The sequence below is a fragment of the Arachis hypogaea genome, chromosome 2 (assembly GCF_003086295.3).
Source record: "Arachis hypogaea cultivar Tifrunner chromosome 2, arahy.Tifrunner.gnm2.J5K5, whole genome shotgun sequence".
NCBI lineage: Eukaryota > Viridiplantae > Streptophyta > Magnoliopsida > Fabales > Fabaceae > Arachis > Arachis hypogaea.
Genome location: NC_092037.1, coordinates 101,623,566 through 101,636,918, shown reverse-complemented (window position 1 = coordinate 101,636,918; position 13,353 = coordinate 101,623,566). Strand labels below are relative to the sequence as shown.

Genomic DNA, 13,353 nt, shown 5'->3' with positions numbered 1-13,353 from the left:
AATGTCCGATTTTAAAATTATTAGAGATTGATTTGAGTAATTGCTCTTTTTATTATTTGACATATATATATACACATATAAATAATTTATAATATAAAAAGTAAAAAGTTTGAATAATATTGCCTTATTTGGTGATTCCTCCATTATTTATAAAGAGTAGAATTCTAATAAGTGCTATTAGTTCTTTTTCATTTGAAATGCCTTTAGAATTGCTACATTTGGATTAGACTATATATATATATAAAAAGAATATTTATTTTGTAAACAAATTAACTCATTAAATTGTCAAAAAGTAACCACGTATATAAATTCCAACAGTTATATCCTATATTATAGTTTACTCAATTTTAGGTCAAAAATTAATTTTAGGTTAACAAAGAATCCAATAATGAATAATGTGTCAGTGTTATGGATTAGGGAGGCTTGCTATATGTGGTTTGGTTGATGGATTAATAAATTCAAATATCTCTTGATTATTTGCATTTAATGGGTTAGGTTAATATGGATTATGAACTTTAATCATATAGAAACTATACGAATTATTTGAATAATACCAAGTCGGGTTTGTTGTTCATAAACATTTCTCATATTCATAATTATATGCTAATTAATCTTTTAAATTATTTGACCACTTACTTTGAATAAGTTGGATTAATTATTAAATAATTTAATTTAATACCAAATATTTTTTGGCATTTAATTAATTAAGTACTCTATACACTTTATTTAGTTATTCCTTAAAAAAATAATAATAAATATAAAATAAAAAAATGTGAAATTAATTTATTAAATATATGTTTCTCTACACCTTACACATCTACTTGCTTTACTATATATAAAAAAAAAAAAGTTGAATAAGTTGGAAATGATTATCTCATTAATTAACAACTTCACTACTACACTTAATTCACTAACCCCATAAAATTATTCTCTCTATATAAGCTTGAATCAATCATAATAACACTTGCATCCTTCACATAATAACATATATAGTAATTGAATTAAATTTCTCTAATTAGAAACAAAAATGTCAACAACAATTGATGTGGCAGAATCAAGCCATAATAATGTTTCAAAGGGAAAAGCAACAATTGTTGGAACACCAAAGAGACCAGGTGGATGGAAGAAAGGAGTGTCAATAATGGATTTCATAGTGAGGTTAGGTGCCTTAGCTTCCACCATTGGAGCCATTGCCACCATGGCCAATGCTGATCAGACTCTCCCTTTCTTCAATCAATTTGTTCAGTTTGAAGCCTCCTATGACAGCTTCAGTGCTTTTCAGTAATCTCACCTTCCTTAATTATCTTAATTAATTACTTTTTTCAATTTGTTGTTAGAAAAATGTTATTTTATAATTTTTTTTCTAAACCAAATCAATTCCGTTTCTATTTAGAATTTGATTTTCATGCATTGACCGGTTTATATAAACAATTGCGTATTGGCATCTCTTTGTTAGTAACAAATTCTTAAATTTAGTATTTAAAATTATAATTTTTTTCAGATAACTGTGTAAAACTTGTTGCATTATCAGTACATTTAAATTAAATTCTTTTAATTAACGTGTTTCGTATTTTGTTTAAGGTTTAATTACTTTATTAGTCCTTATAGTTTCATGAAATTTTCAATTTGGTTTCTATACTTTTTTTCTTTTTAATTGAGTTCTTACACTAATTTTTTCTTTTCAATTAAGTCCTTGGTAGTAATAATTAGCTTAAGTTTATAGGGACTCAACTAAAAAAAAAATTTGGTATATGGACCTAAATAAAAGAAAAAAAAAGTGTAGATAGGGACTCAATTAAAAAAAATTTTGGTACAAGGACTCAATTAAAAGGAAAAAAGTATAGGGACCTAATTGAAAATTTCGCGAAACTATAGGAACTAACAGAGTAATTAAACTTTTGTTTAATCCATGTATAAAAAGAAATTCAGTCTATTCAATATAAGAAAATAGTTGATTTTATATAAACATCATGCTTGACAAAATGTTAATTAATCCTTAATCCTCTTAATTAATCAATAAGATGAACTAGTTGCATTGTGTTCAAATTAATCATCTGAGTAATTTCTTATTTATTATCTAGAGAAATATTTGAGAATTAGAAAATTTTGTCCAAATTTATTATCTTCCAAAATGATGTAACATGTATATATTACCTTGATCCTTAATTGTGATTAATTAACGATATGTTTCTTTAAACTAAATTAAAATAATGCAGGTTTTTCGTAATTACATTGGCATTAGTGAGTGGCTACCTGGTCCTCTCTTTACCTATTTCTATTGTAGCCATTGTAAGGCCTCATGCAGTTGGTCCAAGGATTTTCCTCATCATCTTAGACACTGTAAGCTCTCTTAATTAAACCTCAAAAATTCAGAAAATTTTGTTGTAGAGTAATACTCAATTATAAAAAGGACCTATTTAGTATTCATAATTATTTGAAAACCTTCTGATCCTTAAAAATTCTCAAGAATCTAATAATGGAATATTACTTTTTTTCTTTATATCTCTATATTTGTCTTAGTTACCAAATACAACAAGTTTATTGATATTTACCATGGTTTTAATAACTAGATGAATCCATTCAACTGGATTAACCAAAAATCAGTCATGCATTAGATTTGATTTAGTAATAAATTAGTAATTTTATTTTAAATTAATTTTAATGCACTGATAATATAAAGACTTTTACACATTCATTCAATCAGATTTATATATTTTGATGACTTTTAAATATGGAATTAAAAATTAATTATTTTTATTAATATGACAATTTACTATTGATTGTCTATGTAAATTGTAAAACTCTTTCATAAAATCAAAATTTTCTTTTTTTTTACTAAAAAACTAGTTTAAAAATTATATTAATTTATTATATTCAGTTTAATTCCAATTAAACTTTTAATTTTATCGATTTGGTCTGAATCTTAGAAGTTTTAGGGTGCGTTTGGTTTGCGTTATTTTCAGTGTTTTCTGTTTTTTAAATTTTGTAAAGAAAAAAAAGTGAAAATAGTGAAAACAATAAAGTCTTATTTTTTGTTTTCACTTTTTTTTTTCTTCACAAATATATTTACATAACTTAGATTATAGAATCTTATGATATGAATTGTTACATATTTGCAGATTTTTCTGACTTTAGCCACATCAAGTGCGGGTGCAGCTGCTTCCATAGTATATTTGGAACACAATGGAGAGCAAGACCCAAATTGGTTAGCCATATGCAACCAATATGGAACTTTCTGTATGCAAACCAGTGAAGCTGTTATCTCTTCATTCTTGGCTGTGGTTTCCTTCGTCATCATCATTATCATTAACACTTTGGCCCTTGGGAAGCACTGATGCCTAAATTCAACATTTCCTAGGGGGCTTCATGCAAATTATTATTATTGCCTATGTGTTCATTGTTTGTGTATTATATTGTATGGTTTAGTTTGTAATTTCCTAAAATTTCCTCATCATAAGGTTACTTTGTGATGAATTGTGAGGATCTTTATATTTTCTTAAGTCAATGATGTACCAAATTCAATTGGTTATTGGCTTTTTCTAATTTGATGTTGGGTTGGAATTTGTATTATAAGATTTCTACTTAATACACACAAGTTTGAGCCATGATTATTGTGTTACAGCTTATAATTCTCTATTCTTTATTAGTAGCTCTTTAACTAATTAATTAATTAGTTCATATTTAAAATTTATGTATTGACGATCGAATTACATATATGAACCGATCCTGCTTAATAGAATAAGACTCTGTTATTGTCGTCGTCATTTCACTCTTTGTTTCTTATCAAAACGACTGTACTACTAATTGTATTTTTTTTTGTATTTTGTAAGTAGCATACACATTTCTCTCAAATTATATTAGCATTTTATTTTCTTTATTCTACTATGGACTATATAGATTTCAAAGAAAACAATGGCAACAACTTACACATAAAGTATGAATTTACCTTTGGCACCACTAGATAGGTCATAGTTTAATTTATATCAACAAGATAATTGATAAGTTTCTTACTTTAATTTTCTTTTTCATCTCATACTTGTCTTGAATAAGTTTGAGGTTGCATGCAAATAAAATTTTCACTCATTATTAAAATATTCATGATTATTAAACCCTCCGTACTATTTTACTTATCCTTAATTTCTCTTTATTATTATAACTTATATTAGACAAGGTTGACAAATTAAAGAGAGTCCAATATTGCACTAATAAATTAGAGTCTATGCGGTTTGGTTGATAGGTTACAAAATACTTTAATTTCTTTGCATGGTATATCACAACTATCAAATCTTTCATCACTTTTCCATTACAACATTATTTAAAACCCCAATTTTTTGAAGCTATTGCTACCAAAACAAAATTAAGAGAACCAATGCACTATCAATGGTTGACTTAGATTCATGCAAATATAATTTAAGAAAAAAAACCCATGAATTATATTATTTGTATTCATTTTTATTTTATATATCAAGTTGATATATATATTTTTTTAATTACATAAATATTTTGTGAGATTTATATGAAAAAATCTCGTATTTTATCTAATAATACAAAAAAAATATATGTCGATTCAATATACATAATAAAATCAATATTATCATAATTATGAAAAATTCCCTTAAGAAAATAATTTTAAAAAAATATATATAAACATGATCCGTTTTCACTTGAAAAAGTAACTAATGAAATAATTAGATAACATTTTTGTGCCTCTACTTGCTTTGTTACAAAGTCAGAAGTGGAAATGGTTTTATAACAACTCCTCTTATACCTTCTCCTATATCCTACTTAATTAAGTTCTTAATACCTTCTCCTATATCAAACGTTGACCGTTGACCACATTCTCTTTCTATATAAGCTCATAAACCATGAAACCATAATATTCATCACTAAATCTTACAATTCATATAATTTTAGACAACATTTTTCATATATATTTTTCTTCTCAAGTTCCAACTAAAGGGTAAGAAAAAAAAATGTCAACTACTATTGAAGTGGGAGAGTCATCATCAAGAAAAATTGCTAAGGAAAAAACACCATTGATTGGTGCACCAAAAAGGGGAGGAGGATGGAAGAAAGGGGTGGCAATAATGGACTTTATTCTAAGGCTAGGTGCCATAGCTGCTGCTCTTGGTGCTGCTGCCACCATGTCAATGGCTGATCAAACTTTACCTTTCTTCACTCAATTCCTTCAGTTTGAAGCAAGCTATGATAACTTCTCTGCTTTTCAGTATGTCACTCTCTCAATGCTCTACCTTCTATATTTATGCTCATTTTTGTTTCTTACGCCGAGTCAATATACGTGTCTCACTGCCATTTGATGAGGTGTATGACTTATCTCGTATAAGTCCTGCACCTCATTCAATGATAGATAGTAATACGTAAACTCGATGCGCGAAACAAAATTGCTATATGCTCATAGAACATTTAGATAAATTATGCTTTATCCATTAATAATATCCAAAAAGGTTAAATTTTAATTTATGTGAAAAAGGCTCACTTTTCCCCCTTCCTTCATTTTCCTCTCTTTCTAAGGACACCTAAGAATATCTCTCTTTGGATGCATTCATAAAATGTAAGGCTTACCAAAAATTGCAGGTTCTTTGTTATTTCAATGGCATTTGTGGGTGGTTACTTGGTTCTATCACTGCCTTTCTCTATAGTAACCATCATACGCCCCCATGCAGTTGGACCAAGACTTTTCCTCATCATTCTAGACATGGTAATTTTATTCTATGATCTCTCTTGCACTTTTTAATAAATTCATGACTAACTCCTTAGAATAAATTATACAAAAAATTGTAGTAATTAGTAATAACCAGTTGCAAAATGCATAATTTGAATTAACCTATGTTTTTTTTCCTTGTGAAACATTTGTAGGTGTTTCTTACTCTAGCAACTGCAAGTGCTGCTGCAGCGGCCGCCATAGTATACTTGGCACATAATGGGGACCAAGACTCTAACTGGCTTGCCATATGCAATCAGTTTACAGATTTCTGTCAACAAACAAGTGGAGCTGTGATCTCTGCCTTCGTTTCAGTGGTTCTACTTTTGTTCTTGGTAATTATGACTGCTGTGGCTCTTAGGAGCCATTAGAAAGATTTGAAAGATTAAAGAAACTTGCATATAACATTCTAGCTTGGGCTAAGTTACTTGTGCTGTTTGTTTTTGTTTTTGTTTTGTTTGTTCTGTTTCCCAAGTCCTAATTCCTTGGGTTGTAACTTGTAAGGTTTGATCTCATTGAGCATCAACTTGATTACTTGCATTAATTTGGTCCTAATCAACTTATGTCAATTTTCCTTCCAATTCCTCTCCTCTATTTTTTCTCTTAACACTTTTAAGATAGGAGCAGGATTGAAGGTTATACTATACACAACATGCAAATGGCTTAAACATACCGACAAAAATTTCCTGACAACAAATAAGGGTGAAATATTGGAGGTCCTATACAAAGTGTCGATAGTGAAAACTTAGTCCTTTTGAAAACTCGCATAATATAAAATCAACAAAACTTGATAACAAAATCCATGGAGATGTAAAATTCATACGTCAACTCCAAAAAGTAAAATACAGGAAAGACATGTAAATTACTAATGAGGCTTAAAGAACAGTCATCACAATTATAACATTTTAAAAAGCAAAAAACTAAGACTTGGCTTAAGCATCAACTCTCTCTTCCTCGAGGATGAGGGTCTTTGTGGTCGGCTTGGCTAGAAAATCTGTGTACTCTTGGAATGGAGACTTAGAGAAGCGAGTTTCTCTCCAGAAATCGGGTGTCAGGAATCCATAGGTCTTCAACAAACACTCAAAAGTAGCCTGTAAAAAACATATATTAATACTCTCGAAACTCTATTTTATACATCTTGATATCAATTTGTCTTTGATACGACTCCATACATTGATACAATACGATCAAATGCTTTTGGTAATCATATGATCAAGGTTTCTATCTTATCATAAACTAGCTCTAATGCTAACAGAAAAGCAAATTTTAATGATTCTAATCTAAACTCCGACATAACAGCATATCCAAACACAATATTAAGCATTTTTCCACTTATGGACCAATTAAATTGTAAATCACTACAATCATGCATTAACATGGGAACTATTCAGGCAAATTGTATGCCAATTTACTATAAATGAACAAATTATAAACAAACTACATTTTGTAGAAAAATTCTACATCTCTTACTCTTCAACTTGTTAAGCCAAATCCAAATTTATTCACATGTATTTAATAATCTATTTTTCAATACTCAAAATATGTACATATCAACCCATAGATTATAAACAAAATTAAACAAGCCATAAGAAAAAAAGTTATCTCGACAGAATTTCAAACCTTGACAAAATTTCCAAGTGTCTTAGTGGATCCTCTTGATGAAGTAAACACATCTTCAATACCAGCAAACTGCAGAACCTTCTTAGGAACCCTAGCTGCGACAATTCCAGAACCACGAGGTGCCGGCACCATCCTAACAGTGACAGAACCACACTTCCCTGTAACCTTGCAAGGAACAGTGTGAGGCTTCCCAATCTTGTTTCCCCAGTATCCTCTCCTCACCGGAATAACCGAAAGCTTCGCCAGAATGATGGCGCCACGGATAGCAGTAGCCACCTCCTTGCTGCACTTCACTCCCAATCCAACGTGTCCATTTCCATCACCAACGACCACAAATGCCTTGAACCTTGTCCTCTGACCGGCACGTGTCTGCTTCTGAACCGGCATAATCTTCATCACCTATCATACACAGAAACCACAAATAACCGTTACAACAAACTCTAACGATCTAACTAACTAACTAACTAACTCACTCACTCATAACTAAATCAAATTAACTCTTAGACTCTTGCAAGTTTAGATCCCTAAATTGAGTTTGTGAGAAGAATTTTACTATACAAGTTTTAACTCAGCTCAACGAATTCATATAAACTATCGAAATTGATTATCGTATTTGTTTATAACTAACAAGAAACGGTTATAACAGAATGTAACTAACCTCGTCCTTAAGAGAAGGTCCGACCAATTGGTCTACGATTTGGTGCTCCTTGATTGGGAGGGAATGAAGGTAGATCTGTTCGAGGCTCTGGATTTTTGAATCTTTTACTAAGCGTCCTAGTTTCGTCACTGGAACCCATTTCTCTTCCTCCTCCCTGCGGCCACCACCTCTGCGACGACCACCGCGGCCTCTGTCACCACCGCGACCGCGACCACCGAATCCACGGCCGAATCCGCCGCGTTCACCGCCAGCTCCGCGCTCTGCCATGTTTGGACAAGTCTTTTGGCTGCGCTCCGAAGAGTTTGTATTAGGGTTTGTTTGTGTTTTGCGGCAACGAAGTTGAGGTTAGGGTTTGGGGTTTTTATATGGAAGAGGATTAGGAGTGAGAGTGAATGGTGTGGGCTGGGCCTAGACTATTTTTTGTCAGGCCTTTTTTTTCTTTTTGTTGATGGATTTCTAAGGCTTCAGTTGGCCTTTGGCCCATTCTTAAATTAATTACACAAGTTAATCAATAATAATTAACCTTTAACCAACTTCTTAACCAATTTGGATTAGTCAAATAGTTAGCTTATTTGTCTGTTGTTTAAAAAAGTTATGAGAATTCAAATTTCACTTTGTGTAAGCAACAATTCACTGACCAGTAATAAACTCACAGATTAATCATTGTCTTACCGAGATAAAAAAAATAAAAATAAACAAAAATTAACCAATTTTTAATTTAGCTTACTCGTAATAAATATCAGGTATTTAAATTCACACTTTAATATATAATCATTTATTATTTAACAACAAACTCTCAAATGAAGATCAAATTCGAGACTTAATTGATTTTCAACTTGGTGAAAATATGTTTTTTTTTTCATATTAAAAAAGTTTTAAAAAATAAAGCTATGATAATTAGTATTTCTTTTCACAATTTTTCTATGAGCTATATTCAAAGATATGCAAGATGTGATCACACACATGGCTCAAAACTCCATAACTACATTACATGTTGGATATTTATATCATTTTTGGTTTCTTGCAAGGAAATACCACATCCATATATAGACATATTTTCTGTTTTTTGCTCATAGCCTCATCATATATCATGATTATGATGGTTTAATTTCAAAGGCATATGAATGAGTGAGTAGAGCTGATGTCAAATTTAGACCCAAATGCATTAGATACTACCCCATTTTCATCTATATAATGGAGCTTATTATTGAAGAAAATCTCATGCCCTAAGCTGTTCAAGCTGTGATGTTGATGGTTTGGTGAATCAGAAGGGATTAAGAGAGGGAGAGAGATAGGTTCTTCTCATTGTTGGAGAGAATAAAAAATCCCCCCTAAAAAATATTTGTTGAGTTATTACACCTTATATACTATGTACCTTTTTTTTATGTACTCTCACTAAAAAATAATTACAATGGTAAACTTATTATTGATAAAGAAATAATCTAGGTAACACCCTCCCGCAAGCTAGAATTGTGTAAATCTAACAATCCTAGCTTGGAAACATTGGCAAGAAAAGGACCCGGTGGCAGAGCTTTGGTAAGAAAATCAGCAAGTTGATCCTTGAAACGAACTGGCATAAGATGAATGAGACCAGACAAATGCTTTTCACGAACAATGTGGCAGTCCACTTCAATGTGTTTAGTTCTTTCGTGAAAAATGGGATTATTGGCAAGGTGAATGGCTGACTGGTTGTCACAGAATAGAGTGATAGACTTTTGAAGCGGCAAGCCAATGAAATCCATTAAGAAAGATAACCAACTAGCTTCACAAGTGGCAACAGCAAGAGACCTATATTCAGCTTCTGCAGAGGACTTGGCAACTGTGGTTTGCTTTTTACTCTTCCAGCTAATGAGCGAGTTCCCAAGCATGAAGCAATAACCGGAAACGGAGCGACGAGTATCGGCACAGGTAGCCCAGTCAGCATCGGCAAATCCAGTGAGATGCAGATTAGAAGTAGAGGAGAAGAAGAGACCAGTTGCAGGTCGGCCTTTTAAATATCGGAGTACACGAAAAGCAGCCTGTAGGTGAGAAGTTGTTGCACAGTCCAAAAATTGGCTCAAACGTCCCACAGCATAGGAGATATCGGGTCTAGTATTTGTGAGGTAAAGGAGTCGGCCGATGAGCTGTCTGTAAATAGTGTTGTCTGTTAAAATGGTACCTGATTCCTTTGAAAGTTTCTGACTATAATCAAATGGAGTAGAGAGAGGCTTGCAATCTAGATAACCAAAATTTCTGAGAAGGTCCATGGTGTACTTCCGCTGATAAATGTGAATTCTAGAGTTAGAGCGTGCTACTTCCATTCCCAAGAAGTATTTGAGATCACCAAGATCCTTTATTTTGAATTTGTCATCCAAATCTTGCTTGATGGAATTGATTTCACCAATGTCATTCCCGGTTAAAACCAAGTCATCAACATATACTAGAATGGCAGTGAAGCTTTCAGATTGTTTCTTAATGAAGAGTGAATGATCATCAAAAAACTGCTTATAACCAGAAGAGTCTGAGTGAGCTTAATGTTCCATTGCCTGCTTGCTTGCTTAACCCCATATAGAGATTTTTGTAATTTACAAACCAAACCTGGTTGTGACACAGCCAAACCGGGTGGTATCTTCATATAAACTTCTTTGTCCAAATCTCCATGAAGGAAGGCAGTGTTGACATCCAGCTGTTTCAAATGCCATTTCTTTGCCGCTGCTAATGCTAACATTACTCGTAGGGTAGTCATTTTGACAACTGGACTAAAAGTATCACCATAATCTACTCCTTGCACTTGAGTGAATCCTTTTGCAACTAGCCTCGCTTTGTGCCTTTCTATGGTGCCATCGGGATTGAATTTTACCCGAAAAACCCATTTGCAACCCACAGCCTTCTTATCTTTTGGGAGTTCAGTGAGACACCAAGTTCTGTTCTGATCTAGAGCTGTCAATTCATCTTGTATTGCCTTTCTCCAACATTCATGTGCAGCCGCTTCCTCATAAGTGCTAGGTTCTTGATTTGAGGTGATGGCTAGAGAAAGTGACTTATATTTCGGGATTAGTTTATCATATGACAAGTGTTGTGAGATAGGATATAAAGAGTTAGAGTTGGAAACATTGCTAGAGTGAGCTGTGTGGGTTGTCATACAATGATAGTCCTTCAAATAAGCAGGCGGTTTCTTGACTCTTTCAGACTTTCTAGTAATGCAGTCATGTGTGATGTCAGAGTGTTGTGATGCAGGTGCATTATTAGTGTGTGGTGTGGTAATGGGTGCAATGGTGTGTGAGGAAATGGGTGAGTGCATTGAGCGTGAGAAATGTTCATTTGAATCTATGAGTGTGGTATGTGTGGGTGATTGCAAATGATGTGTGGATGGTGTATCATATTGAAAAAGATCAATGCATTGTGGAGTACGAATGGGCACTACAGAAATGTCAGTGCTAGTGGAATGTAAAAATGGAAAATGAGTTTCATAAAAAATTACATTTCTGGATATGAAAATTTCCTTTGATTTTAAATCAATAAGTCGAAAATCCTTTGTTCCTAATTTAAAACCAAGAAAAGCTGTTTTTCTGGCTCTTGGGTCTAATTTTGTTCTTGAATTTGTTAATGTGGAGGCATATGCAAGAGAACCAAATACTCTTAAATATGAAAGGTCAGGTAAGTTGCCATACAAAAGCTTATAAGGACTAGCATTATTCAGGTTAGTGCTGGGCAGCCTATTAATTAGGTGAATGGCGTGAGCAACTGCGTATTGCCAAAAACAATGTGGAATACCTGATTGAAATAGCAGTGCTCTAGCAACACCTAAAATATGCTGGTGTTTTCTCTCTACAATCCCGTTTTGCTCTGGTGTTTCTACACAAGAAGTTTGGTGTAAAATTCCAGTTGATGCAAAAAAGGATTTTAGAGTGAATTCTGGCCCATTGTCGGTCCTTATACACTTAACTTGTTTTTCAAAATGTACTCTGACAAAATTCACAAAATTAATAACCAATTGTGATGCTTTAGATTTGGTTTTCATAAAAAAAATCCAAGTGAATTTGCTCTTACCATCCACCACAGTCAAAAAATACCTATGTCCTTCATTGGAAGGGACAGAAATAGGACCCCAGATATCCATATGAACTAAATCAAAACAATCTTTTATTTTAGTTGTACTAAGATTAAAAGATAATTTCTTTTGTTTTGCAAAATGACATGAATCACAAGGAAAATTTGAAGCAATACTATCTATAAAAGGATAATACTTCTTCAGAAAAATCAATTTATGCATGGGTATGTGTCCTAATCTAAGATGCCAAATGTTGTTGTGCTCACTGTGTGAAGGTGTGGTGGGATGAGTAGTAGTAGTAGTTACCGCCAATGAAGCTTGCTTTGTTGGAAGAGGGGGAAAATGAGAGAATTCTGGTTCTCTACTCATTGTATATAACCCTTCTATACACTCAGCAATGCCAATCATTTTTGATGTGGATCTATCTTGTATCTCACAACACTTATCATTGATTAACAATTGACAATGTAAGTTTGAGGTTAACTTTGACACAGATATCAATTTAAAATCAAGAGAAGGAATGTATAAAACATTTTTGAGAAAAAAATTTTTAGAGAATGTGATTGTGCCAATGATAGTGCTAACAGTTTTGGTTCCATTTGGCAATATCACATTGATTGGATCAATATTTTGAAAACTTGCAAAATCTTTTAAGTCAAAAGTCACATGATCTGTTGCACTGGAATCAATGATCCATAGTGCAGATTTTGGAGTGATAATGTTCATAATTCTCGCATTAAAATGTAATGCAATGGTTTTACCTGGAGTGGAAGTGTGAATGGAATTAGTCAAAATTTGATTTGCATTATGAGGTTGTTGCTGCACACTTTTGTCTTTGATCAACTCTAACAAGGCAAATCTTTGCTCTGGAGTGAATCCAGATCTTGATATTCCAATGTTCTCTTGGAGACAATTGAGCTGGAATTGTTTGTCACTGACTATATCATCATGCCCCTCAGTGATCACGTGATTGATGGTGGTGTTATGTTGCTGCCATTGGTAGAAGTGGGAGGAGTACCCATGCTTCTTATAGCATACATTTTCTGTGTGGCCTTGCTTGTTGCAATGAGAGCAAGCCAATGTAGCTCCACGACCTCTGCAATGGGAGGATCTGTTTGCCATGTTTGCCATTTTGAGAAATCAATGAATCACAGAGTAATAGGGATTCATATCTTCTTCCTTCCAACACGTTGATCGGAACAGCTATATTCACCAAGAAAGAATCTTGCGAAATAGCCTGTCATCAAACTCTATTGGATGAGTTTGAAGGAAGAGGTAAGAATGGGGGAAAGAAAATGTCGAAAGAAAAATTAGGGATAGAAA

At 32.8% G+C, this 13,353-nt stretch overlaps 4 protein-coding genes across 4 annotated transcripts; 2 read left to right on the top strand and 2 right to left on the bottom strand.

The window, feature by feature from the left end:
* Window positions 1-947: 947 nt before the first annotated feature.
* Window positions 948-3,605, top strand: LOC112758417 (casparian strip membrane protein 2-like). The gene is made up of 3 exons (XM_025807093.2): window positions 948-1,281; window positions 2,217-2,340; window positions 3,120-3,605. The coding sequence occupies exons 1-3, from the start codon at window positions 1,028-1,030 to the stop codon at window positions 3,333-3,335; spliced, it is 594 nt and encodes a 197-aa protein (XP_025662878.1). The 5' UTR covers window positions 948-1,027; the 3' UTR covers window positions 3,336-3,605.
* Window positions 3,606-4,863: 1,258 nt separating this feature from the next.
* LOC112758406 (casparian strip membrane protein 3-like) lies at window positions 4,864-6,293 on the top strand. Its single transcript, XM_025807082.3, has 3 exons — window positions 4,864-5,227; window positions 5,596-5,719; window positions 5,878-6,293. The coding sequence occupies exons 1-3, from the start codon at window positions 4,974-4,976 to the stop codon at window positions 6,091-6,093; spliced, it is 594 nt and encodes a 197-aa protein (XP_025662867.1). The 5' UTR covers window positions 4,864-4,973; the 3' UTR covers window positions 6,094-6,293.
* A 181-nt stretch (window positions 6,294-6,474) lies between these two features.
* On the bottom strand, window positions 6,475-8,385 carry LOC112758398 (uncharacterized). Its single transcript, XM_025807070.2, has 3 exons — window positions 8,001-8,385; window positions 7,343-7,741; window positions 6,475-6,813 (listed from the first exon to the last, which is right to left on the bottom strand). Exons 1-3 carry the CDS (start codon window positions 8,265-8,267, stop codon window positions 6,655-6,657), a joined length of 825 nt encoding a protein of 274 aa, XP_025662855.1. The 5' UTR covers window positions 8,268-8,385; the 3' UTR covers window positions 6,475-6,654.
* A 1,057-nt stretch (window positions 8,386-9,442) lies between these two features.
* On the bottom strand, window positions 9,443-13,152 carry LOC114924852 (uncharacterized). Its single transcript, XM_072210797.1, has 6 exons — window positions 12,297-13,152; window positions 12,030-12,104; window positions 11,754-11,834; window positions 10,573-11,399; window positions 10,381-10,480; window positions 9,443-10,215 (listed from the first exon to the last, which is right to left on the bottom strand). The coding sequence occupies exons 1-6, from the start codon at window positions 13,150-13,152 to the stop codon at window positions 9,443-9,445; spliced, it is 2,712 nt and encodes a 903-aa protein (XP_072066898.1).
* Between the last annotated feature and the right edge of the window lie 201 nt (window positions 13,153-13,353).

Excerpts from the sequence above, each read along its gene's own strand:
- LOC112758406 (XM_025807082.3), top strand. The coding sequence starts at position 4,974 with ATGTCAACTACTATTGAAGTGGGAGAGTCATCATCAAGAAAAATTGCT. Across the intron at positions 5,228-5,595 it reads GATAACTTCTCTGCTTTTCA|GTTCTTTGTTATTTCAATGG; the intron begins GTATGTCACTCT and ends CAAAAATTGCAG. Across the intron at positions 5,720-5,877 it reads TCCTCATCATTCTAGACATG|GTGTTTCTTACTCTAGCAAC; the intron begins GTAATTTTATTC and ends AAACATTTGTAG.
- LOC112758417 (XM_025807093.2), top strand. The coding sequence starts at position 1,028 with ATGTCAACAACAATTGATGTGGCAGAATCAAGCCATAATAATGTTTCA. Across the intron at positions 1,282-2,216 it reads GACAGCTTCAGTGCTTTTCA|GTTTTTCGTAATTACATTGG; the intron begins GTAATCTCACCT and ends AAAATAATGCAG. Across the intron at positions 2,341-3,119 it reads TCCTCATCATCTTAGACACT|ATTTTTCTGACTTTAGCCAC; the intron begins GTAAGCTCTCTT and ends ACATATTTGCAG.
- LOC112758398 (XM_025807070.2), bottom strand. The coding sequence starts at position 8,267 with ATGGCAGAGCGCGGAGCTGGCGGTGAACGCGGCGGATTCGGCCGTGGA. Across the intron at positions 7,742-8,000 it reads GACCTTCTCTTAAGGACGAG|GTGATGAAGATTATGCCGGT; the intron begins GTTAGTTACATT and ends TGTGTATGATAG. Across the intron at positions 6,814-7,342 it reads CACTTGGAAATTTTGTCAAG|GCTACTTTTGAGTGTTTGTT; the intron begins GTTTGAAATTCT and ends TGTTTTTTACAG.
- LOC114924852 (XM_072210797.1), bottom strand. The coding sequence starts at position 13,152 with ATGGCAAACAGATCCTCCCATTGCAGAGGTCGTGGAGCTACATTGGCT. Across the intron at positions 12,105-12,296 it reads TCCCACCACACCTTCACACA|TTCATATGGATATCTGGGGT; the intron begins GTGAGCACAACA and ends GTTTTGATTTAG. Across the intron at positions 10,481-10,572 it reads CTGTGTCACAACCAGGTTTG|TTTTTTGATGATCATTCACT; the intron begins GTTTGTAAATTA and ends GGTTATAAGCAG.